Source organism: Parasteatoda tepidariorum, chromosome 2 (assembly GCF_043381705.1).
Source record: "Parasteatoda tepidariorum isolate YZ-2023 chromosome 2, CAS_Ptep_4.0, whole genome shotgun sequence".
Lineage (NCBI taxonomy): Eukaryota > Metazoa > Arthropoda > Arachnida > Araneae > Theridiidae > Parasteatoda > Parasteatoda tepidariorum.
The window spans coordinates 82,740,745-82,765,962 of NC_092205.1; the positions used below are offsets into that span (position 1 = coordinate 82,740,745).

The 25,218-nt window shown below is 31.8% G+C and overlaps 2 protein-coding genes across 5 annotated transcripts in view; both read left to right on the plus strand.

Annotated features, from left to right (window-relative positions):
* LOC107451950 (LINE-1 retrotransposable element ORF2 protein) overlaps positions 1–12,439 on the plus strand; it is a 56,550-nt gene extending 44,111 nt beyond the window's left edge. For 3 of the 4 annotated variants that reach the window (XM_071177822.1, XM_016068195.3, XM_071177823.1), the window contains one exon: positions 5,545–12,439. In XM_071177822.1, coding sequence (XP_071033923.1) covers positions 5,851–8,640 — 2,790 coding nt within the window. In that variant the 5' untranslated portion in view covers positions 5,545–5,850 and the 3' untranslated portion in view covers positions 8,641–12,439. Of the gene's footprint in view, positions 1–694; positions 1,330–5,544 lie in introns of those variants that run through there. The other variant, XR_011636193.1, reaches the window with a different exon arrangement.
* A 5,702-nt stretch (positions 12,440–18,141) lies between these two features.
* On the plus strand, positions 18,142–23,325 carry LOC107451948 (uncharacterized). The gene is made up of 5 exons (XM_043051914.2): positions 18,142–18,250; positions 18,457–18,497; positions 18,887–18,954; positions 19,879–20,472; positions 22,404–23,325. Exons 1-5 carry the CDS (start codon positions 18,201–18,203, stop codon positions 23,274–23,276), a joined length of 1,626 nt encoding a protein of 541 aa, XP_042907848.1. The 5' UTR covers positions 18,142–18,200; the 3' UTR covers positions 23,277–23,325.
* The last annotated feature ends 1,893 nt before the right edge of the window (positions 23,326–25,218 follow it).

Consider the following 25,218-nt stretch of genomic DNA (forward strand, 5'->3'; position numbering starts at 1 on the left):
TATATATATATATATATCTTTCCGTGAAAGAATTATCTGGGCTTTAGAACAGACAAATAACTTAAATAATCAAAAAGTTTTTAAACTTTTGTAAGAAATCACCAATTTGGCTAAATTTGACCACCTAGATGAAAATTATCAAATTCACTGCCTTATTCTCAGTTTTTGTAAATTTTTATAAGCGCAAGTAATGCAGCATTGGAGTAAGTTTTTAAATATAAAAAATATTAGATCAAAAACGCTTTTCATTTTCACAAAACTGTGGCTTTTCCTCATATTCATGTTTTTCCGCCATATTCAAAATAAGTGTCGACAGCGCTGACTTTGGATAGACTGAACTTGACCCAACAGTCACGAGTAGCAGTTGCAAACGTACAGCAGTTATAAAAATAGGCATATTATGAGCAAAAAAGCACCATTTCATATTACGACGAAACATTTGGAGTTCCAATAAAATAAGGATGATCATTTAGGGTTCTTCAGACGAGAAAAAAAATCGGGAACTGCTGCTCTAGATTATCGCTAGAAAGGGCATTTTGAATTAGGCATGTTTCATATAGGGTAACGCTCTGGAATGAACAGAGGTTAATGATATTTCACATGACATTTTTTACCAATACATTTTTTATGCAAGTGTTTTGATGCATGCTATCCTTGAAGCCGAAACTGTTTCAGAAATTTCTTTTTTTTTCAGGGATTGATGTTTTAAGCTTTGATTTAATACTGTCCTTTAGATCTTGAGAGTATCATTTATAGATAACATGGGATTGGACATCGTTGTTTATGAAAATGTCAAAGTTCATTCATGTGCTACAAGAAAAAGAATCGAAATACCTGAAGGGGAACATTACAAGAGAAGAATGGGGAACGATTCTATGTGGCACTTCGTGACGAAAGACTCGATTGAAGATTCCCATCTACACACATTCACTCCTCTTCTGGAATATTATGATTGTGAATGCGAGGACAGCGAAAATTTGAGGAGGTTTCATATGGGATACAGCAGTTGCTTGGACATTGAACAATATCCATATTTCGGTCCTTATGAGTTCGACAAATCCGAAGGGTTTTATTTCGGCTCGTACATGACTTACGCCCGATTAATGTTATCGGATAAAGTGCCACTTCTTCGATTTACAAGTGACTGTGATGGTTGTTACGGTGGGGAACCATTTTTATTACGACTACGAAGTCAACTAGAGGCTGTTAGCGAAACTGATCAGAAGGCAGCGGAATATTTTGACATCTTAAATGGAAAGGATTTGTCAAGATGCGTAGTACAGCACTGTTAGCTGCAATGTTTGAGAATAAAATTTTTGTGTAGTTGTAGTTGTTTGCTTACGTCACTCTAGAGCTGGACAATTTTTTACTGACGACGGAACATCTTTGAGGATGATCCGCAGACATGCCATGACAATTTTAATCCCCTACGGAGGGGATGGCTCCCCAGCTTTGGTAGCCAAACTACCTGCGCTCGAAGTCAAGCCAACCACAGCTAGTGATGTTTGGCATTGATGTTCTACTAGGAACCATGTCTTACAATCTGTCCACTGTGGAAAAAAAAATTTTTTTTTTGCGAATTAGGCATTTTTATGAGTTGATTTTTTATTAAGAAAATTATTCACTTAATTTCTTACAGAGAATGAAAGGTCCCGAAATAGTGAATCAGAAAATGAATTCAATTAACAAAAGCAAAAAAGAGACAAAGAAGTAAATGAACTATTAAAACATTAAATTTTATTTAATGTATTTAATTTAGAAATTCAAACAAACAATAAATCTGTAAAAATTAAAATATATGTGTGTCTGTATAAAAATAAAATACATGTGTAAAAACCAAAAGTGGCAGTCAGTTTAGGTTTTTCCATTGACAACAGAAAGGTTCCTGTGTGTTTGTAGACAGTGTGTCTTCTGAAGAAGTGCTGCCTTACAGACACACATAAATTTTAATTTTTACAGATTTATTGTTTGTTTGAATTTCTAAAATAAAACATACATTACCTATTCATCGTGCGTTTTGAACGGAAATTTTTTTGTGATCAGGAATGTTATATCTTTTTCGGTGTATTACTGAATAATTAACAAATAAATATATCAGTACACTTCGTACTAATGATTTTCCTTTGGTTATTAATTTAAAAGTATAAGATCCTGATGTCTACCAATCAAGAGAGTTTTCGTGATCTTTATTCCGAATTCGGTGATTTTCAAGGATTTTTGAGCTATTAACTTCACCTTTGGAACTATTCGTTCGATTGGCTGATGTACAATCTTATTCAATTGAAAGTTAAAAATAAATAAATAAATAAATAAAAAATGCAACATCTGTTTAGATAACAGCCTCAAATGTTAAAAAGGAAAAAATGCAAATTTGTAATTTTTGTACATAAGGCCTTCGAAACTATTAGTCCAATCATCTCATGATTGGTTCAATTCAAAGTGAAAAAATTCATCAGAAACAATGCGTCCACCGCCCGTTATGAAGAAATTTAACTCCCTCCCCTAAATCCCCCCATTTCCCTCACAAACGGAGAATCATACGGAGAAGAGAATGTGACTTTTTAGACATTCTTTTGTCCTTTTTAGGTATCACATAACAAACCCTCTCGCCAAATGGCGATGGAGGTTGTTCCGTAATATGGCAATTTTCTCCATATTGGCAGTTCTTTTTTCTTTCATCAGTTCCCTTTAAAATTGAATCTACAGTAATAGAAATAAGAAATGAAAACATGTATTAAGAAATGTAGATATTAGGAAATAGCAGTTTGATTGCAAAAAAATTAGAAATTTTTGTTTCAATTTATAGTTTTGAAAAAAATCATCTTCAAAATTATTGCAAATTGTAAAGAAGCAAAATAAAGATTTTCTCTTGGTTTTTTTTCCCCTCCAGAATATTATAACAAAAATAAGATTATGCATGCATATAAATTTTTTTTCTGATGAAATGGAAAAAAAAGCAAATATTTTCGGTCTTAAAAAATATCTAAAAAATTCTTATAAAAATATTTTTTTTGAAAAAAAGTTTTTAGATTTTCTGCATGTCATTTACAGCTCAATTAAAATAATTTAATAGTTTTTGAAAATTGGATATTTCAATATAAAGACAATGTCATTTTTGCACAAATCTACAGTTCTGTTTTTAAATAAAAGAACTATAGGGTTAATTTTTTCGAATAAGTTAATTTTTATTTTATTTTATAACCAGTGTTGAACAGTTGTCTCACTTAAATCTACGGTAAGGAGATAATAACACATGATTTGTCTACCAGTGAGGATTTTTTACGTCAGCACTGTGGTCAATAGCAGAATTCGTTTCGTCCAGTTAGCTGTAGCTTGAATTTGAACCTGGCTCATCTTATTAAGAGGAGAGTGCTCTATTAAATTTGAGTAACAACGACTCCAAACTTTCCCTAGCACTTATTTGGAAAACAAGAAATGGTCTACAAGACAGCTGATAGGTCCCGTGGTCGCAGATATTATCCACGTGAATTGGATGCAAATCGTGACATACATTTCCGCTTTGTGGCGAAAATATTTACATTGGTCCGAGTTATTTGTGGTTACAGTTACAACATTCTCCCCTATATTTAATATATTGCTACTGTTTAAAGAATTATTAACTAAAAACTGTGTAACGTAATGATAAAAACATCACGAGCAACCAAACGATAAAAATATTTCATATCGAAGAATTATTGGTTTTTATAATAGCATCTTTCACTAATGTCGCTAATCTAGCAATAAAAAAAACTGTTTCATGCAAATTTCATTTTATATTATTACCGTCGTTGAACAGCCGACCCAATTTTTGGTTGTTTCATGCAAATTATACGTTTCTGTGTGATTATTGAAGTGAATATGTAATCTAACTTTTTCGTTATCGGTTTTTATATTAGCCTCTTTTTTCATTGTCGCTGATCGAGCAATAGAAAAATTGTTTCATGCAAATTATACGTTCATTGAAGTATGATCATTGAAGCGAATATGTAATATAACTTTTCGCCAAGTTTGTGATTTATAAGATTAAAAAAAAGGAAAAAAGCAATAAATTTTTTTTTCAGTAGTTCCTAAAACTGCTAACAAATGATCGGACTGTTATACCACTAACAAGTGAGAATTATTCTTGCAATATCAGTCACATTGATATTCGAACCAAATTTACTAATTACTGCTTTCTTGCTACGGTTTTCAGCAAACCCTCAAAATGTTACACTTTTAATCATGCAATAAATGGAAATGCAAGACAATATTGACTAGCGAAAATGACGGACATCAATGTCTTCTTTTTTTATTCAACTTTAAAATGCACCCTCATGATTTTTTTTCGATCTAATTTTTCTAAAAACGCCGAATTTTATTTTATAAAAAATACACGGAAACATATTTTAAGCAATATATATTCTTAATAATTAATCAATATTGAATATACTAGTATTTTAATTTGACTTCTGTCTTGTTAATAATGTGTTATTGAGTTAAATTTAAACTGAAGACTTTGCTTAGAGAATGGATTTATGAACACATTAAGACTTATATACCAATACAGGCACTAAATCCATATGTATTTTGTTAGAATATATTTAAAACTTAGTCTACCATTCTTCTTTATCAATTAAGAAACTTAGTCTACCATTCCTCTTCATCAATTTTAAGAACTTAGTCTACCATTCCTCTTTATCAATTAAGAAACCTAGTTTACCATTCTTCTTTATCAATTAAGTAATTTAGTCTACCATTCCTCTTTATCAATTAAGAATAGATATTTCACACGTATAGATTGAACTGTGCGCATTTTACTCAAACATAGTCTAGCACCATTTTTTTGATCCTTATTTTTTAACGACTGTTATAAAAACTGATGCAACGTGATCAATCGACGTGATCAGAGCCTGATCTAGTATTGTATCTTCCACACTACACCATTTCCCCACTAATATCAATAACAAAGGAATTTCATCCACATTAACATGCACCTTGCTGCGTATTCACACCGATTGTTTAATAGGCTGTCAAGATTGAACTCACGACCACTACAACTGGTATTACCTTTTTTTTTGTTGACCAATCACACCATCGAGAAGCTATTTTTTCTACAGGTAGTTGACGGTAGTACATAGTAGATAATATCTTGAGAGCTAATAGGTATTCTTCAGTATTTAGCAATTTGTGAACTATTAAGAACCAGACAAGATTATCTGTTGAGTCCATTCTAAATTTTCAAAACCTGCAAGCGAATAAAAATAAATGTAGTGCATTTTGAAAAAGAGAGATGAAATCAATAGGGAAAATGTTTACATTTTAACATTTGTATTCTCATTAAAATATATTTTATTTAAAGATTTTAGATTAATTGCTCTCAACAACTTATTATGATAGGACTCTCCGAAAATTATTTTTCATTCAAATGAACTAGATTCCTAACTGGCAAATTTTTTGGAGTGTACGAATATCCTTTTAGAAGAGTTTTCATGTATCTAGCAGTTTATATAATATTGTCGTAATTAATACTTTTGATTTGTTTTAATGAATTATTTTCTTTTCTAGGATTTATATATTGCATCTGAATGTTGGAATGCATATCATGAGACAACAGAAGAGCTTTCTTACTTCACTTTGAGACCAAAAAATTGCTGGAAAGGAGCAAACCGAACTTCAAACATGAAATTTCTAAATTTCATTTGTTATCATTGTTTCAATCGAATTCATCAGTCTTATGTGTGACTTGTAAATTCTACAGAAAATAGGCGTGAAATGACAATAAAGAACTAATAGCATCTTACTAATAGATAAGATAACGCTATCATCAGCAATTCTTTTTCTTCTTCAAGAAATTTCATATTTCTCTGAAGCATGGTGGAGAGAGAAATTTACCACAGGTCTTTCACTTTCGGGACTTGGAACGTACGAGGTTTAACAGAAAAAAAGCAAGAGACTTTTGCTGAAATTGAAAGAGAAAACAAAGATGTGGTTGTACTCACAGAAACTAAACTCAGAGGATCTGGAAAAGAGGAATATCCAAACTATATCCATGTTTACAGTGGTGTTAGAGTTGGTGCTGCCAGAGCCGGCGTCTCTGTTCTCGTCAAGAAAGAATTTTCCTCTGGTATGAGATGGAAAGTAGTTAACGAACGAATAATCAGAGTTAGGCTTAAAGTAGGGGTGCATAAAATCGTGGTTCTCGGTGTTTATTGGGTTGATGATTGTGCTAAGACTGAAGTTAAAGACAGATTTCAAACTGCATTGTGCAAGGTTTTGAAAAACATAAAAATTACAGACGAGATTGTCATTCTAGGGGACTTCAATGCCTGGGTTGGTACATCCATCAGCAGCAGAGCAATTGGAAGATTCGGAGAGGAAAAAATGAACAACAATGGCAGGAGACTTATTGATGTTTGTGAAATCTTTCATTTGAAGATTTTAAACACCTTTTTTGATCACGAAGACATGCATAAATACACTTGGTACGATAAAAGGAGCAATTCAAAGTCAATAATTGATTATTGCATAGTCAGACAAGACACTATTTTGAAATTCGTGGATGTTATTGCTTGTAGATGGCTGGAATGTGGCACAGATCACATTTACTTAGAGGCGGTGGCAATATTTTCTTCGATTCCGCCTCCAAAGTCATCTTTGCGTATGTATAATTCCTATTTGTTATTTAGTGAGACAATTGAAGCCAAATATAAAGAACACCTTGATAGACACATAATTTTAAATAAGTATAAGTCAACAGCGGATTTGTATCAGCACTTTAAGGAAGTGATACATTCTGCCGCTACTGATGTCTTGGGAATTGATCCACTGGGTGATAGGTCCGAGTTTTTGTGGGATGAAGAACTTAGAAAATTAAGGTGCAAAAGAAAGGAATATAATATAGGCATAAATTATATTTACCACCCTAAATCAGAAGTAAAAATAGAAGTTTGGAAAGGAATTTGCAAAGCTATTGAAAAAATTCCAAAACAGTTTCAAAGGAACAAAGTGATCTGCAATATCCTAAAAGAGTTTCAGAACCAGTCTGTTACAACTCTAACAGCAGATAAAGAATTTCTTGAAATTTACTTTAAAAATTATTTTAAAGAGTGCCGCCCAGAATTCATTGGTGATTTAGAAAGATGCATTGGACAATCTGGTTTTTCCATATTTCCTGCAGATATCATACAAGCTTTAAATGAATTCGAAGATTTTGACGTGCCATCACCTGGTGGTATCAGTATGCGTCTGCTAAAGCATGGCAGCAATAACTTAAAAAAGCTTTTGAAGGATTTAATTCAAGCAATCTTTGATGGCCATACAATACCAGAGGAAATAAATGAAATGTTTTTCATTTATCATTCCGGCGACGAGAAACTGTTGAATCTTATAAATTGTTCAAAATGTGTTTCTCACACTGTTATGCAGGTCATGAGTGCAATTATAAAAAACTTCATCGAAAAAAGTAATGCATTTAAAGAAAAATGCAAACTAATTCATGAAGAATCATGCTTGGATGCAACTTTTGTTCTAAGAATGTTGCTTCAGAAGTGTGCTGACAAGCAAAATAAGCCCTTGCATTTAGTTTTCATCAATTTAGAGGAAGCTTTTCTTGATGTACCACGCATAAAAATGTTTAATGAACTTCAAAAGCTAGGGATTGAGGACTCTTTAGTGAAGATAGTTAAGCATTTATACAAAGACAATACTGTTCGCATGATCTTTTCAAACGAAATTTCTAAACTTAGTTACCCAGTATCTAAAGGGCTTAAGAAAAACTGTGCCTTATCCCCAACATTATTTAATGTTTACATTCGAAGGGCAGTAAAAGATTGGTTAAAAGAAAACGATAAAAAGGGTTTCCCCGTAGACACCACAAAAATGTTTTCGTTTCTTTCGGAACAAACGAATTTAGTTGTTCTTTCCGATAGTCTGAAGCACTTAGGTTCCGCGATAGAGAGCCTACTGAAACATTTAGGAAAACTAAATTTGCAAATCAGTTTCAAAAATATCAAATATTTAGGGATAACTGAAGATGATGAACGTGAACTGATGATCGGCAAGAGAGGCATAGTCAGTGAAGACTGTTTTGAATTCCTTGGATCGGTATTAGAAGTTGGTGGCAGAAACGATATCGATATTAACAATCGAATTATAAGTACGAAGAATGCAATTGGCGTATTGCACTCCGTTGCTCGTGACAAACGAATTGACAAGGATTGCAAGAAAAGGATATACCATGCTATCATTAATAACAGCTTGACCTTTAGTTGTGAGACGTGGACAATGACTGAGAAGTTTATGTCACGTCTTCTTCGAGTTGAAATGTCTTATTGGAGGTGGTGTTGCGAAAATTATCCCCAGCATTTCAAAAATGATATCGTACTTGAAATAATGGAGGTTGATGAAGTTGTTGATGAGGCAGTGAAGCTGAAGAGGTCAGCTTGGTTTGCAAAAGTCAAAATGACCAATGATAATAGATGGTCAAAATGTGTTCTGGAATGGAACATTGATGGTAAATCCAAACCTGGAAGACGGAAGCGTTGGATTGAAGGAATTGAGGATTTCATAAATGAATTGAGCTTGCGACAAGGGTTTGTTATTAAAAATAAGCATTTAGAAAATATAGTTGCTCTAAATCGTGAATCACATGAAGATTCTTAATATTAAAACATAAACTAAAAATTACTCATGCTTTAATGTGAGTTTATGCTACGTCATATTTTTGTTGTTGCTGTTATTCGTAATTATTTTATATTATGTTTTTATCATATCATTTATTTATTATAATGTTGTTCTTACATCACTGATTTGTAATTATATGATGTTATGTTCTTATGCTTGTAATGCATTACTAATTTGTTATTTTATGAATTCATAATTTTTACATGTAATATCATTGATTAATGGGCGTAAATTTTAATCTGTTTCCTAAGTTACAAATTTATTTTCTCACCTTGATCATTTGTTTTGTCAATTAGGTGGGTCAATTGTAGAATTTAATTTTCTAATGTATTCTCATTTCGATTTGATTATTAATTTACAACTTTTTGATTTCATAGATGAAAATTATTTAAATATTAAAAATTTATTAAATAAATATAAATGGTGTTGATACCTAATTGACACTCCTGCTACAAAGAATATTTTAGATATTTTATAAGAATATGATCTTTAATCTGAAACAAAATGGTCTTTAATATAGTGACACCATTTCTAAAGAAGCATTATAAGAATTATTACAATGATAATTTTCTAGTCTTAATTGAACTCTAACTAGTTCCGATTAAAACTAGTCCGATTTAAAAAAAATTGTCACAGATGCCTGTCCAGCTCACTAAAGGTAATTGTTTTGTTACCTCTAGTCTATCGGATCTTTTTATACTGGATCTGTTTATTTGTTTGTTAAAGATAATCTGTTATCAACAGATTATCCAGTTTTATTTTAACATCTAAGGCTCTCTCTTCACGTAACTATATACAGGAAAATGCTGTTTGCATATACGCGCTTTTTATTTAGACTATGGCGTCACCTGTTGATACATTGATGAGTTAGAAGAAAAAAAAAAGGGAATTAAAAAGTTTCAGAAAACCACCAATTTCGAATAAAATATGTTGTGGTCGTTCATGCTAAAAATAGCATTGCTTAAGAGAACATCGAAAGTAAAGGTATTTCGTGATACATATTTGTTTTTCCCCTCCAATTAAAGATTGTTTTGTTTAGATATGAAGTGAAAAATCGCTCGCAAACGAAGGCGTATATGCGGCGTTATGTTCTCAGCATTTATATCAGAAGGTTTCTTTTCGACGACTTTCTAAGACTTAGCAATTCACTTTTTGCCTTTTTCTCACATTCCTAGTGTGATAGAAATAATAACTGCTCAGTTTCAGAATTTGTGGCTCGTTAGGTAGCACATACATCAACTTAAATATATCTAGTCAATTTTACGACCACTGAGCTGTTAGCAAATAAAAAAAAAGGATTTAGAGAGTTAAAAGCTGCACCTTGTGCTATGTAAAATGAGTAGAAAATATTCTAGCAGAAAACTTTCTGTGAGGCTGTTCCTTCGATTATTACTAAGACATAGGTATACTTGTATAACTTAACGAGCTTCATTGTGATACATTACTATGAGAGTGATATAAGCAGCAAAACATTTATAAACACTGGCCTCATTACTATTCTTCTCAGCAATATATCTATGGAGAATAATCTAAAAAAACTAGAATATAACTGATGTATACTCATATTTATTGAAATCACTATATGCTTTTCGGTATAGACTGTAATAGTTTTCAAAATGTGCTGAGAGGGTAAGAGGTATTACAAATTTTTTTTAAAGCTTAGAATATTAAAATATCAATAGAAGGGAAACATAATTTGCCATGAAGAGTGATTTCAAGAAACCCTTGAGTAAGGCATGAAGTTTTAAATGATGAAACAAAGTTCAAAATATCAAAATGCAACCAAATTATTGTAGGATTACTACCACACTACGTAATCCTAAGTAATTCTAGTATACTTTGTTCGCATTTTGATGTGAAGAATTTTCAGCATTCGAAACTTCATGGTTACTGCTTCTGTGTTACTACTTTTTTTGTGCTTTCAAATTTAAATTATTTATGTAGATAAAGGAGAATTTGCTATTAACCTTTTTAGTCACACCAAGACATATATGTCCCACAGACGAAAACACCACTGGGACATATGTTTCCCATCTAAAAAACCTGGTTTGTCACATATGTCTCAGCTCCCATCCGCCAATGGCTAAATTGTTGATTTTTTATTTCATTTTGGCGGGATATTGTTTTTTTTGTGTGCCTTAATTGATCCTTTTGCCTTATTGATCGTATTTTGTTTTTGATTTTCTTGGAAAAAAAAATCTGGTCTTGAAAGGGTTAAGGATTGTTTCTGCAATATAGCATCCTCTTAAAATTACTACATTGAGGTGTTTAATAATAGAGCTAGTAATATTGCATAGTTGAAGATTAATAGTTTTATGTGCCATATATTACTTATACAAGTTATATAAATAACATATACGTTTAAATCTATATAACTTATGCAATTCATCAAGCATGTTGAAATGGCCTAACCTTTCACTTCGCTCGTTCCTTGTAATTTTAGAGACCTAAAATGTAACATAAAAATACCTCTAAAAGCATTACAATTCTATATTTGGTAAAACATAATTCGGAAGGAAAAGTTTTATCCATATTTTAGTACCTAAAATTAATAAATTATGTTGATGTAAGGAAAACTTATCTTTCGTTGAATTAAACATTTAATTCCTATCTCTAAAATAAGGCAAATAATGTCCCAAAATAAATAATTTATGAAATAATAATTTCAGTACAGAAATGTAAATTTTATTTGATAATGAATGAAACAGAACATTTTTCACAGTAATATATATTTAAAATATAAACTATACATTTAAATTAATAGTTTAATGATCCATTTATGTTTTAAGAAAATTATATTACGCAAATTCTAAACAAACATGCCTTTAAATTCCAGTTTTTAGCTTCAAAGAAAAAAGCTTTTTTTTGTTTATTTTTAGAAGGGAATAGTACGTTTATATTATTTAGAGTAAAAGTAAAGTTTTATGTAATTAAATTGTTTTTATTTAATTACTAATTCAGAGTTTTTGTATATTTTCTGAAACCTGCTGACAATGGGATACATTAACACATGTTTTTACCTAATTTATTTTACAGGATTTATAATTATTCTTAATTTATTAAATTCGGATTTCTGATCTTATTTATCTTTTCATAGTATGTACGAAATGAAATTTTAATTTTTGTTGAGTTATTTTTCATTTTGAGAATTATTATTAGTTGTTTGTTATTATAAAAAAAGATAGTTAGTGTTTCTTGGTATTTTAGTATCGTTAGCATTTCCTTGTTAGTATAAAATTAATTTCAATGCAAATTCCTAATTTTTTCTCATAAATGCTGCATAGATTGTTTTATGCAAGTGATAGAGCTTATAAGTTAGGGAATAAAAAAGAAAGATTTGGTGTTTGGTGCACGCAATGAAATGCTTCTTGCCAACTTTTGCATAGTCTTTTTTGCACAGTGTGTGATCCTACGATGCAATATTTATTGTATGACTTCCTATTTTAATTATACGTAGTAATAAATTAGTTGGTTTAAAGTATTTTTGAGTTTTTTTAAACATTTCCTTACTTGTATAAAATTAACTTCATAGCATAATTTTCAATTTTTTTAATAAGTGCTGCATAAATTGTTTTATGTAAGTGATAAAGCTTATACGTTAGGAAAGAAAATGATATGATATTTAGTCTATGCAACAGAATGCTTCTTGCCAACTATTGCATAATTACTTTTGTATTGTATGTGATGCATTAATGCAAAATTCGGTGTATGATTTTCAATTTAAAATATATTATTAAATTAGTTGTTTGTAAATGCAATAAAAATATAATTTAATGTATGATGGTGTTGTTTAACATTTTTTTGCTTGCAAAATTAACTTCATTGTAAAATCCTCAATTTCTTTTTGCTACATGCTGTTTAAATAATTCTTATACATATGAAAAAGTTTATAAGATTGAGGTTAAATATTATTTGAGTACATAAGAAAAAAAATATTGCCTGAGTACATATTTCATAATTTAGATTTGTAATAGGAAAGAGTTTAATATATGGTTTAAGCATCATAGCATAAACCTTGATATACTGATTATAGTGTATGGATAAAAATAGATATTAAATTATGGTAAATATAGCAACAAACATAATTTCATCAATACACATAACTATCAAAAACTCAAGAATGATTTGAAAATTAAAAAAAATAAATAAATAAATCTCTTATATGCTTAATAAAAAATAAAATATTTGGGTGTAGCCTATGAGAATATAGTTGATAAAATTTCAGTCAATTTTTCAGAAAATATCTCAATTTTACATCAATGGTTTATTTAAATGAGAAATCAATGGCTTATTTGAAGTTTATCTTAAAATATGTTGAAAAAAAGCCTTATAATTTTTTTTAAAGAAAGCAGATGAGAAGTCGGTGTTTTATTTGATGTCCTTAGTGTTAATCGGAAAAACACCGACTTCACATCTGCTTCCTGAACGGTTTTCAGAAAGAAGCAAAAAGATGAGAAGTCGATGGTTTATTTAATGTCATTTGTGCTAATCGGAAAAACACCGACTTTTCATTTGCTTCGTAAACTTTTTTCAGAAAGAAGCAAACAGATGAAAAGTCAATGGTTTATTTGATGTCATTTGTGTTAATCAGAAAACACCAACTTTTTATCTGCTGCCTAAACTTTTATCAGAAAGAAGCAAGCAGATAAAAAGTCAATGGTTTAATTGATGTCATTTGTGTGTTAATCGGAAAACACCAACTTTTTATCTGCTTCCTAAACTTTTTTTCAGAAAGAAGCAGATGGGAAGTTGGTGGTTTATTTGATGTCATTAGTTTTCATAAGAAAAATGCCGACTTTTCACATCTTCCTAAACGTTTTTTCACAAAGCCCTGCACTATATACACTTCTTATACTGGGTTCACTTTGAATTTTCAGTAACTTCGTATTCCCAGCTGTTCAGAATTTTGAAAATTCAAAGCATGAACCTAAAAATTTCTACTTTGCAATTCGGGTACTTAGTCTATAGGCCTGTCAGCCTTTACATTGACAACCCACTACATTTTGTTTTGATAGTGTTTTAGTTCTTATTTATTTGATATAGAATCTAAATTGTATTCTCGCTCTTCCTTATTTTTTATTCATTTATGTCTGCAACATCATAGGTTCAATTAACTTAACAGCTCTTATAAAATTAAAGACTAGAAACTACATAAAGTCACCGAAAGAAGGAATAGAAGAAATATTCAGAATTAAAACGGGAACAAAATCCAATATCTTCCTGCATCTAAGTGTTTTTTGGAGAAAAAATCATTTGGCTACGGAATACAGCTACTGTTGTTTCTACTGATACTTGGACCTCTTGCGATTTAAGTCAGGAACGTGCTCCTGTCGTTTGACAAGAGAGCACTGCAAGAGTGAAAGTATGTCTTAGAGCAGAGCCCTACGGATTAGATACCTGCACCACTCACTCGTAAGGGCGCTTTTTCATTACACGACACGATACCGACAAAATCGGACGACAAATGTGTGAACGACAATGTCGTTGCCGGATCGTTTAAGCAATTGTTTTTTCACTTGTCCGATATCGTTAGTCCGAGAAGTAGAAATTCTTGTTCATTCAATGTTTTGAGCTTGAGTGTGTAGAGACATAAAATTTAAATAATTTATTTGAACGTGTTTTGAAAAATTATAAGTTTTAGTTTTGAATTCGTTTTGGCAACGGAGTTAGATATATAATAAATGTTGTTGTGTTCTAAAATGTTTAAGAAATAAAATATGTTATTTTTTTGATAAAATTATTGGTAGTATCGTAAATTGGCGTTCATTTAATTTAGTTGGCACAAAGACCCAACAAGTGAGCAGTTGCTTGTGTTCTGCTGTGATTTTTTTCTGCAAACTTTAAATATGCCGGATGATAATCGTCGTCTCAAACTTCTTACTTTATTTTAGAAGAAAAAAGCTAGCAGTGCAGAAACGTTTTTGGGTGCACGAAATGGTACTTACGTATTAACGCCACAGCAGCTACAGATTTGGCGGTTTTTAAGTGCCGCCAATCTACACTTAAAATTATGTCTGTAATCACTTAACATTACTTAAATTCTTTAAATGTTTTAAAGTATTAACGTTTTTTTTAAAAATCGAATTAAAATATTAGTTTCATTTAGAATAATCTTTTTAGATGATTTTTTAAATGAGTTTGATCAAATTTATCTTATGAAGCCGCTCTACCATGTTTCAAAAAAATGTTTCAGTTGAATCAGGGAGCAGACTTTTTATTATTCAATCAAGCAGAAACCAGTAGTTAGATCGAGTTCTGTTTGAAATACATAAGGGTCTTTATTTGCCTTCTTATCAAACCATTACTATTATACAAAATACCATCTCTTCATTAAAGCATATAATGAATTTATAAAAATTTTCAATGAAACTTTTATGATTGTTTAAGTCTTTCAACCTCACTATAATGTAAAAAATGCAACTTCATAAAATTAAAAATTTATAACCAGACATGAGAATAAATTATATAAAACTTTTATTTTCAAATTTTACATTTGACATGATCTAATAAAAGATTAAAATTGATTAAAAGAATAAAATAATGATATCAAAAGAGGAGATAAAACGGGAAGGATACACAACAACTAATAAAATCGCCACGATTTGAGTAGAAATTTGCTTGCCTAACCGACATTCGATTCCGACAAACGATATCGCCTTGTCGGATACGACATAATCGTTATCGTATCGGTGAGTGAAAAAGCGCTCCGTTGCTGATCATGTATTTTACTTGACCCTCTGTCGTTCGCCGAGACAATCGGATCCGTTTTGTCGTTATCGTGTCGTGTAATGAAAAAGCGCCCTAAGGCCACTTCCTCAATTTAGACATAGATCTGAATAGGGTGGAAATTTTCTCCACATCCCGGAACTGCATTGCAATTCGAAAAAACAACGTAAATGTTTCACTATTGATTCCGAAAAAAGTGGCTTGACAATAATTTTTCTTCTATCGCTAACGCTAAAATAAAATTTAAAAAAAAACCGATAAAACAAAATTCATTAAAAAAAATCTTACAATACGTAGCTTATCATACGAAGATGCCAAATATACATAAATCTCAATTTTGAATTTGTCCTGCAGTGGACTGATCGTTAAGACACGGTTCCCAGCAGATCACCGAAGTCAAGCATCACTGGCTACGGTCAGTGTGCGGGTGGGTGACCACTTGGATCAGTCTGCGTAGGGACCGAGGGTGTGCAGTATTGGTCCTCGTTAAACTGTTCTACTGTAAAATGCTCGACTTCGCGTGCAGATCGTCGGGCTACCGAAGCGGGGGTGCCATCCCCCCTGTAGGGGATCAAACTTGCAATTGCATGTCATCGGATCATCCGTACGACATGCAATCGGACGTAAATGAACTACTACAATTTTGAATTTTTTGTCGCTTGCGTTGATTTATCGATTGTGTACTCATGCTCGGTACTTTTGATTCTACAGATTTTACGACACGTATATCGATTGTACTCGGTGGACCTAGATGAAGTCATCAAAAACCCGCATCGGAGCTAGATTCTAAAACCACTGGGCTACCACGGCCCGGAATCCACCTTTAACTATTTGATTAAAAAGTAATTAATAAGCCTTCATTAAGCTGAAAGAACGCAAATTTAGCTGTTGATAAGTAGAAAAATGCCGAAAACATACAAGAAAAATACGAGAATGGATTCTGGTAGTTCGCAAGTTCGTGTCATGAACTCACTGAAAAATCTCGATTCTTATAAGTATTTATTGAAATAAGGTAACTTTACGTGGAATTTCTTTTGCAAACCTGCTCTTTTAAGAAACTTTCTTTCAGACAAACTTGGGACAAGAGCCTGAAAAACCTTAGGACTTATACTTTCGACACATGTCTAGGAAGAAAAATTCTAATTTTTATTTATTTATATTTATTCATTTGTACAAAATGCATTTGAAGGCTTGTGAGCTAAATTAAGACTAATAAACCTTTGTCAAGTAGGACAGATAGCACAATACAGAGAAGGACAGTACAGAGATACATCCAGGGTAACAGCAGGATTCGAACCCGCAACCTCAACGCTTTGCAAACGATTGGATGATAAAACAGCTCGGATGGGAAGGCCACTTTTTTATTTACTTATGTATTGGTATAACATAGATTTGTAGGCTTGTCTGCTCACTCAAGACTTATAAACCTTTATCAAGTATATTTTATTTTGTTTTACCGTCGTTGAACAGCAGACCCAATTTTTGGGTTTACGACCACTAATGGAAGAATTTACCCCGACCCGCCCTTATTTAGGGCATACGGGTAAAACGACCACTAATGTTCAACTCCGTAGCCTTGTAATTTTGAACCCTATCCAGAAGATAAGGAAACTCCTGGATCAAGTAGTGGGAGAAATTTGCCTTCGCGGAGAACTTGATGGAACTAACCCGCATTGGCGTTACCTGGAGAGGAAGACTACGAGAACCTCCCACGGTTAGACTAACGGCAAGGGGACTCTATCCCATGATCCGTCTACCACTTATGATATTTCACGTCAGCACTGTGGTCGGTGCAAGCTGGATGCGAAATTCGTATCGCTCAGCCATCGCCAGGATCGAACCCGGTTCACCTCATTGGAAGGCGAATGCTCTATCCCCTGAGCCATCGCGGCTCTTTATCAAGTATATGTTCAAATAGCACAATACAGAGAACGACAGCACGGAAATACATCACGCTCAGCGTTTGGTGATACCGATCGGCCACGGAGTCCCCTTTAAAACTTATATGCGAAATTGTATCTATTTCAGTTTATTGGTACAGCTTACATTGTTACAGCGTATACGTTCAACTAAGCCATGTAAGCCTTTGTTAAATAGAATGACAAATGGTACAATTCAAAGAAGGGACTCACTAAGATATATCCAGATTGACGGAAGGGTTCGAACTGGCAACAAAGTGGTTGGTGAGCAATACCGCTCGCCCAGGGTGATCCTTCTATTTCAGTTAAATCTTTGTATTCATTTGTAATCACTAATGTTCTTCAATGGCTTTGACATGTATCTGAGATATTCTTTGACGCATACCGAGACCTCAGGTTTTATATCCCAGATATTATAATTTAACGCCTTCATGCTTCTCGCTTGTAGATTTAATACACTGTTTGATTGTGAGTGTCTTGGTGCTTCAGTGACTAGAGCCTGTGACCCTCTTTGTCACAGTATGCAGCATCAGTCTCTCGACCAGTGTTTTAAATCGAGGATGAGCAAAAGTTATGCTTCGACGAAAATGATCGTAGGTTCGTGATCCCAAAAACTCAAAACCCGCAATCTTTACTGGAGAAAATGCATATGTAGACCTACCTCAGCTTCTTGAACAGCTTCTTAACCTCAGCTTTTTTAAACATGTGTTGCGTAAAATGTGTTTTGATTAACTCTTTAAAAACTTTATGAGAAAGGTTTGTAGCTTCAAGTAGCATAGATCTTGTTAATTCTACCTATCTTCAATGTCTACCTATGATCTTCTGCTATAGAGGTTAAAAGCGTGCAACATAGATCCTCTTACCACAACCACTTCAATCTACTTATCTATAAAAATGGAAATTTTCATGCTGCAGTTAGTCTTCAGTTGGAGCATTCATAGCAGGTGAGTAGCTTTGCTTTTATTTGTTAATCATAAAAATAATAGATTTGGCCATGTAAGTTCTGCTTTAAGTAATTATAAAAAATTTAAATGTGTAGTAATTTAAAAAAAAAAATATTTTACTTAAAATATTTGAAGCAAATTTAATTATCTTCAAGGAAAAAAATTATTAAAAAAATATTCATTTCAACACAGATTATTTCTTTTAGGTGTAAAGCGATGGACTTCCTTATAGTGACTGTATTATTAGGTAAAAAAAATACATTTTTTCAGAATAATTTTTTTCCCTAGCCTCTCTTAATTTTCCTTAATTTGCTTTTCCTTGACATGTAAAGAAACTTATGTACAAATTTTTTGTACGCAAACTTTAAGTGTTAGCTTCTGTATTAAAACTCCTTTACAAGAATTCTTAATCCGAAACATTAAAAGTAGTTATGGTATTTGTATTTACATTTTCGAAAATAAATAATGCATACTATATAACAATCTATTGAATAACTATTGTAATAAGCTAAATCTTCTGTTACTCAACTCCAGTTTTTACTTTTCATTTTAACTTTTTTTAAATTCTTTACTACTCTTCTCTAAACTTACTGTGTATTGAAATGTGTTTAACATAATTGTTCACTTTCTCGTTAGGCTTGTTGGCCAATGGAAAAGCGCAGAAACCAGTTACTTCTGATGAGCTTAATATTGAAGTTCCAGAGGTAAAAATGTTTATTTCTAACATTAAAACTATACTTTTCAAAGCTAATATATTTAACAAGTGAACATTTTCCTGTTTTAGATAAATTCAATATACTAGGACATTAAATTTAAACGCTAGACTTTTTTTTCTTCAAAATTGGCTGCAAAAGTCAGTTTAGAAACTAAAGAAACCTTTTTGCTATTGATCAAATTAAAAACTGACTTTTCAGTTTCATCAGTATAGATTTTTATCACTCAATGCAAAACCTTACGGATATTTGTTTTTGAAATATTTGTCAGCGTCTTAGAAAACTTATTAAAATAGGTAAAATTGTTTTTTTTGCAATTTTACACTTTTGCGTTGTACATATACTGGATATTTATCTAGTTTTTGAATTTGTCTTTTACTGAATATTAAATTTTAAAATCACAACTGATTTCATCCTTTTTATAAGTCTTGAATAACTCTTTGTGGCGAGAAATGCAAACACTTAATTAAACATTTTAAACTGGGTCTTAATATTTTTGATAAATATTTGAGCTAATAATAAATGCATTCCAAGTAACGAAATTATACTCTGTAAAATATTGTCCAATTTGAAAATTTTAACATTTTAATTTACATTTACTGAATATTATTTAAAATTTTAACTTCTGGATCATTTTCAATTTACCTTGTTTAGTGATATTTTCTAAGATAATGTAAACAAATTAGTTTCATATTAGAATATCATTTAAGCAGAAATAATCCAATCTATAAAGTAAAACACCAGTTTTCCATTCTTTACTTCAAAGTTAAGATTCTGAACCGTGTTATACGTTCAAATTTGCTTTTTCATTTTAAAAATTTGTTTAAACTTAGATTGAATCGGACAATCTATTTCTATCAGTATCGTTTTTAAATGAATATTTTAGGCTAATATCTGATTTATTTTCCCCTCCAGATAACTGAGGATTTCTTTGAAGAAATCCTACAGTATTTTCCTGGCTCATCTGGAATGTACGAACACTTCGCAAGTACTCCAGAGCCTAAATTTGCAAAAAGCACCCACGAGCCTGAAGGTATTGAAATCACTCTTGAGCCTGAAGTGGTCAGAAGCACAACCGTACCATCTTACAACGAGTTTTGCAAAGATATTTCCCATGGATTGCATGATATCGATGGCAAGTACCCGAAACTGAAGGCTCTGAAGTCCAAGCTGTACACCTATTTCTTCAGTTCCATGGCCGAATACGAAAGGAATCCTCACAAGAGAAAGAACATCGCGTTAGACATTCTCTCCGAGCTTATTAAACTGCTCCAGATGTTGCAGAAAAAGATCGGAGACTGTCCAGTGAGACACGTTCCAGTAGTTTCAGTCCCTCCTGTTGAAGAGATCATCGCTGAAGAAGTTGTGTATCCTCCATTTGTTGGATCAGTCAGAGGTATTCCTGGAGTTAACTATCCAAATTATACTGAAGTGCCTATTACTTCGTTCTCGTGTAGCGACAAAAAATACATCCCTGGATTTTATGCAGACTTGGAAACTGGGTGCCAGGTAAGCAATTTAACAAATTTTAACCTATGGTATTTTTGAGTTTGCATTAAACTCTGTTTAACTAATTGGAATTTATGCTATATAAAACTTTTAAACGGATATTTATTAATAAGCAGTTTCAAAAAGTATGAAATTCATGCCTCTAATTTCAGTACTATACGCACAGAGGTCAAATTCAATTCCTCAACTGGCAAAGTAAAAGAAATATTTAAAATTGATGAAATAAGTATTCAGTCAGTGTGAAACTTAACTTTAAATATAATACTATGGTGTTAATTTTGATAAATTTCTACTTTTATAAGACTTCATCTCTGTTTACTTGTTCTGTAGTGTAACTCGAATATAAAGCTGAATATCCGGGCTTTAAGCTATAGAATAGAATTCGTTGCGTTTCGAAAAGAATTTTCCGCCATTTATTGCTTAATATTACTCTCAAATCTTCCTTGAGGAAAATTTCTTTTATTTAAAATTGAAAAATATAATTGAAAGAGATGTTTGCGTTAAATATAAATGAAGTCTTAAAGTAGGCCAAACATTTGAGGAAGTATTTTAAGTTTATTTTTGTCCCCTTTTAGTTGTGTGCACTTCGTGCAATGCAGCAGAAAAGTATTAAAATTCTTGATATTGGTAAATTGAATTGTTAATGCTAGTTATTCGAGTGAACTTGTTTAAAATTGATCAGACAAATTTGATCTCGTTACTCTTTAAGCCACTGCATAAAATTTGTTTACACAGAAGTATAAAAATGTGCACCTGTATTGTCAGCATTTTACTTAGTTTTTACAGAGAAATTTCGGAATTAATTTAAGAAGCAGTGATCAGATCTCTAGTAAACTTGTATTTTTAAGGCACGAAATCTGTAGAGGAGTAGTTTAAAAATAAGCTAACTTTGAGCAGATATTTTAAAAATTTGCAATTGTGAAATATAACTTATTTATGAATTTTTCATGCGAAACAAAGTGGCAAATGTCCATTGTATCTCAAACTGTTTTCTTATCAAGCTCTTGTTTCCACAAATTAATATTTTCATATGTGGCTCAAATTTCTGACGGCTCTAAAATAGCTAATCAAATTTCCGGTAAGCTGTTTTCGTTGAAGTAAAGTGCATGTGCAGTGAAATCATAAAAGCTCTCTGAATAAACATGCTTTTTTTCCTGATGTATTAAGATTTATCACCCTAAATATAAGGGATAGTCACATTCGGGAATTTATTACCCCATTGTTTGGTGAGGAGCGCGATTCAAATTTTGGACCCCTTAAGTGCTTTTTGCTCATTTCCAGAGATCGTGAACTCTTCAAACGAATTTAAAAGCTTTTCAGGCTATTATAAAATTCATTTATGAAAAATTAATCCCTGCGAATTAACTCCCAGTAAAAATAATTTTTTTATGTAAAGTATATTTTTGACTTGTTAAGTAAAATATTAGAAACAAATATTTAAGTTATATTTTGCATGGAATTATCTTCGGATAAATGAAGTTATCCGAAGATAATTCCATGTCCACAGTTCAAAAATTTTTCGATTCACTTAAAGTTCTATATGGTGAGAACGTAATTTAACTCTAAGGGGTTCAAACTTTGAACAGATCTCTTGACCGAGCATTGAGGATCATATTTCCTACTTTGCGACGACCTTATGTTTTGGTGGTCAAAAATATGAGTCGGTCAGAAAGTTTGTCCAGAGAAAGTACGTTTTTTGTAATCATAACTTTAACTATAGTCTGCACTAGTTAACATATTAAAGGCGCCCCCTCAAAACATCAAGATTGAATCCTAGACTTATGATCATTGCTTCGAAAGTTAGTGTAGCGCTTTTTATTTTGCGCACTGTACATCTAAACATGCGGGACTCTTCTAGACTGTCAATTAACGTTTAGCTTTTGAAAAATTGTTTGCGACCGGATTTTCTTAATTTCTGACTTCTATTTTAGGTTTTCCATGTTTGTTATGAGCATCGACGAGAAAGTTTCCTTTGTCCTATCGGTACTCTATTTAATCAGCCCATATTGGCCTGCGACTACTGGTACAGTTCTAATTGCTCACTTTCTGAACACTATTACGATGTCAATGAAGAGAAAGATGAGGTTCACATATCCGAACCAGAAAAGGATCACGTAGAGGAGCTTATTACGACTATTATTGAGCAAGAAAAAACTACCATTCCTCGTATTGTGGTAAAAAGCAAAGATAGTGTAAAAATAGATGCAGATCTCGATCAAATCTTAAAGTTCTTGCCCGTTAAAGCTAAAGTTGTGGAGTTTCCAGAGAAACCGGCTCCCAAACTTCTACCAGTTCTTGAACCAAAGTTCGTCAAAGCTGCAGTTGCTATTCCAGCAATGAAAGTTGCAGCTAAAGTTGCTCCTATTCTTAAAGCTAAAATTGAAGATGCCGTAAAGATGAAGGTGGAAAAGGCCATAAAGACTAAAGTTGCTGCTAAAGTTGTTCCAGTTGCCAAAATGAAGGCAGTTGGCGCTGTCAAAGCAAAGCTTGCCACCGCTGCTGCAGCAGCTCCAGTTGTCAAGGCTAAGGTATTAGCAGCTGCAGTCCCAGTTGTAAAAACTAAAATTGCTGCTGCTGTACCACTTGTGAAATCTAAAGTAATTTCTGCAGCAGCTGGACCGCTATTGAAAGCAAAAGTTACTGCAAAAGCGTTGCCCGTTGTAAAAATGGCCGCTATTGACGCGAAGTTGTTAGCTGCTGCAAAAGCTAAAAAGGCAGCAATGATTTCTCCTTTAACTAAAAAAGCTCTGGCTCTAGGCTATTTGAAGTTGCTTAAAGCAAAGAAATTTGCCATGATGGGTTGATTTTTGTATTTGTAAGTTTTGTTTTACATTAAACTTATCAGTCAACAAATTTGTCTCTTGTTCATTAACTGAAGTTTCTTTTACTGCTAACGTTTTAGTAGTTGTGTGAAATGGAAGATTAAAATTTTGTTCTACTTAACAAAAACTGACTGAAGTGCTTAGGAACTAAAATTTTTTAGGTACTTTAATATTTTTAATTATTCTATTTAAACTGGATTATTAAATTTATTTAAATTGAATACTTATGTACATATTTTAACTTAATATTTTACATTGTCAATTAGCAACGTACAAGAGAATATAGAATTAAAATGTTCTTAAAATACATGCAAGTAACTAAATGTGCTTCAAATTCGTACTAATTCTAGAATTATGGTAAAAATAAAATTGAAAGGCTCAATACAAGTCAAGCTAGACTCTCCACCAATTTGTGAAGCTAAAGATAGATGAAGTTAAGAAGTTGATAACAGTTTTCCTCACATTAGATATGTTTCTTACGAGAATTTCCTCTTGCATTGTTATTGCGCGCTTAAAAGCAGATAGGTAATTAAAATTTCAGTAAGGAGAAAAAAGTTTGCACCGATCCATAGAATGGAACAGTTTTATTTTAAAAAAAATAGTTCACGCCTGGACCATTGGGAGAGATGTGAGCGTATGTAACAAATTCGAGGTAAAACTGTTTAATCATAGTATGTTCAATTAAAATTGAGCATTTGCAAGCAAACACTCTCCTTTCAACACGCAAGAACTTTTTGGTTTATTGAAAAAACAAGACTAGACTCTCTTTCTTTCAAAATTCCTGGAAGCAAACTTCCAACTCACTCTTTTTGAATTTAGCTTTTACTCGTAGCTCTGCTCTGACTCTTTCAGACTTGATGAATTCTTTATGGCTGTCATTGCTGGATTTTTAAATCTCTTCAAATTGTAGTACTTCTCGGACTGACAGTATGAACAAGATTTCAAGTTCTAAGTTAGCTTTTATTCTTGCTCTAACTATTTAACCTATTTCTGACGTCTTTTAAAAGTTCTATACTTTCAATAATTTAATTTCTATAGAATTAAGTTAAATTTCTAGGAGAGGAAGAACAATCTAAAAATAATAATCAAAACTGTAAAGTTTGGATTTTCGGATCCAGTTAAGTGGGTGCTAATATTTAAATGCTTGATACCCAAATTGTTCAAATTCAATAGCTGTTAACAATTTCTCCAAGTGATCATATGATCAAAAATTTATCTTAAATATTAATAGAAAAACAAAATTCGTGAACGAAAACAAATTCAGAGTTTTATGAAGTAATTAGTTAACGAGCTTTCTTCGCTGATTATAAAATTATAAGTTTGATGAATCAAAACACAATATCTTGCTAGCAAGGAAATAAAGTGTAGCATCTACGTTGCCCTACTCTACGATAATTTAACTCCATGCAGGTTTTCAACTTTTCTTCAAAACTAAATTTTACTATTCACTTATTCAAAAATTGATACTTCATAAATTAATACTTTTCTGAAAAACTAGATTGAAAAAATAACTTTTTAGAGCAAGACAAAAATATTTATATTCGAGACAAATACAAAATTTATTTATTGAGTATTTAACAAAAATAGAATTTAAAATTTGATTCAAACACATACCAAAGCATGTTAGATTTCTTAAATGTTCATCTTTCTAAATATTGTTGAGTCTTATCTTTGGTAAACTTTGCTTGTATTTAAAACAATATGCTTGTGAAAATTACGTGAAAAGTTGTCTAAATTTTTCTTTTACGAGTATAATGTAAGAACATACATATTTTTTTTAACTAAATTGAAACTAAAATTATTTTTTAACTTTTTTTTTCTTTCTAAATTTGGGTAGGAAACAAATTTGCTCAACCTAAATATTACCGAAATAAAAATTAGCCAAAAAATACTCTTACAAGCGCTTAACCCCTTAGTTTTCGTT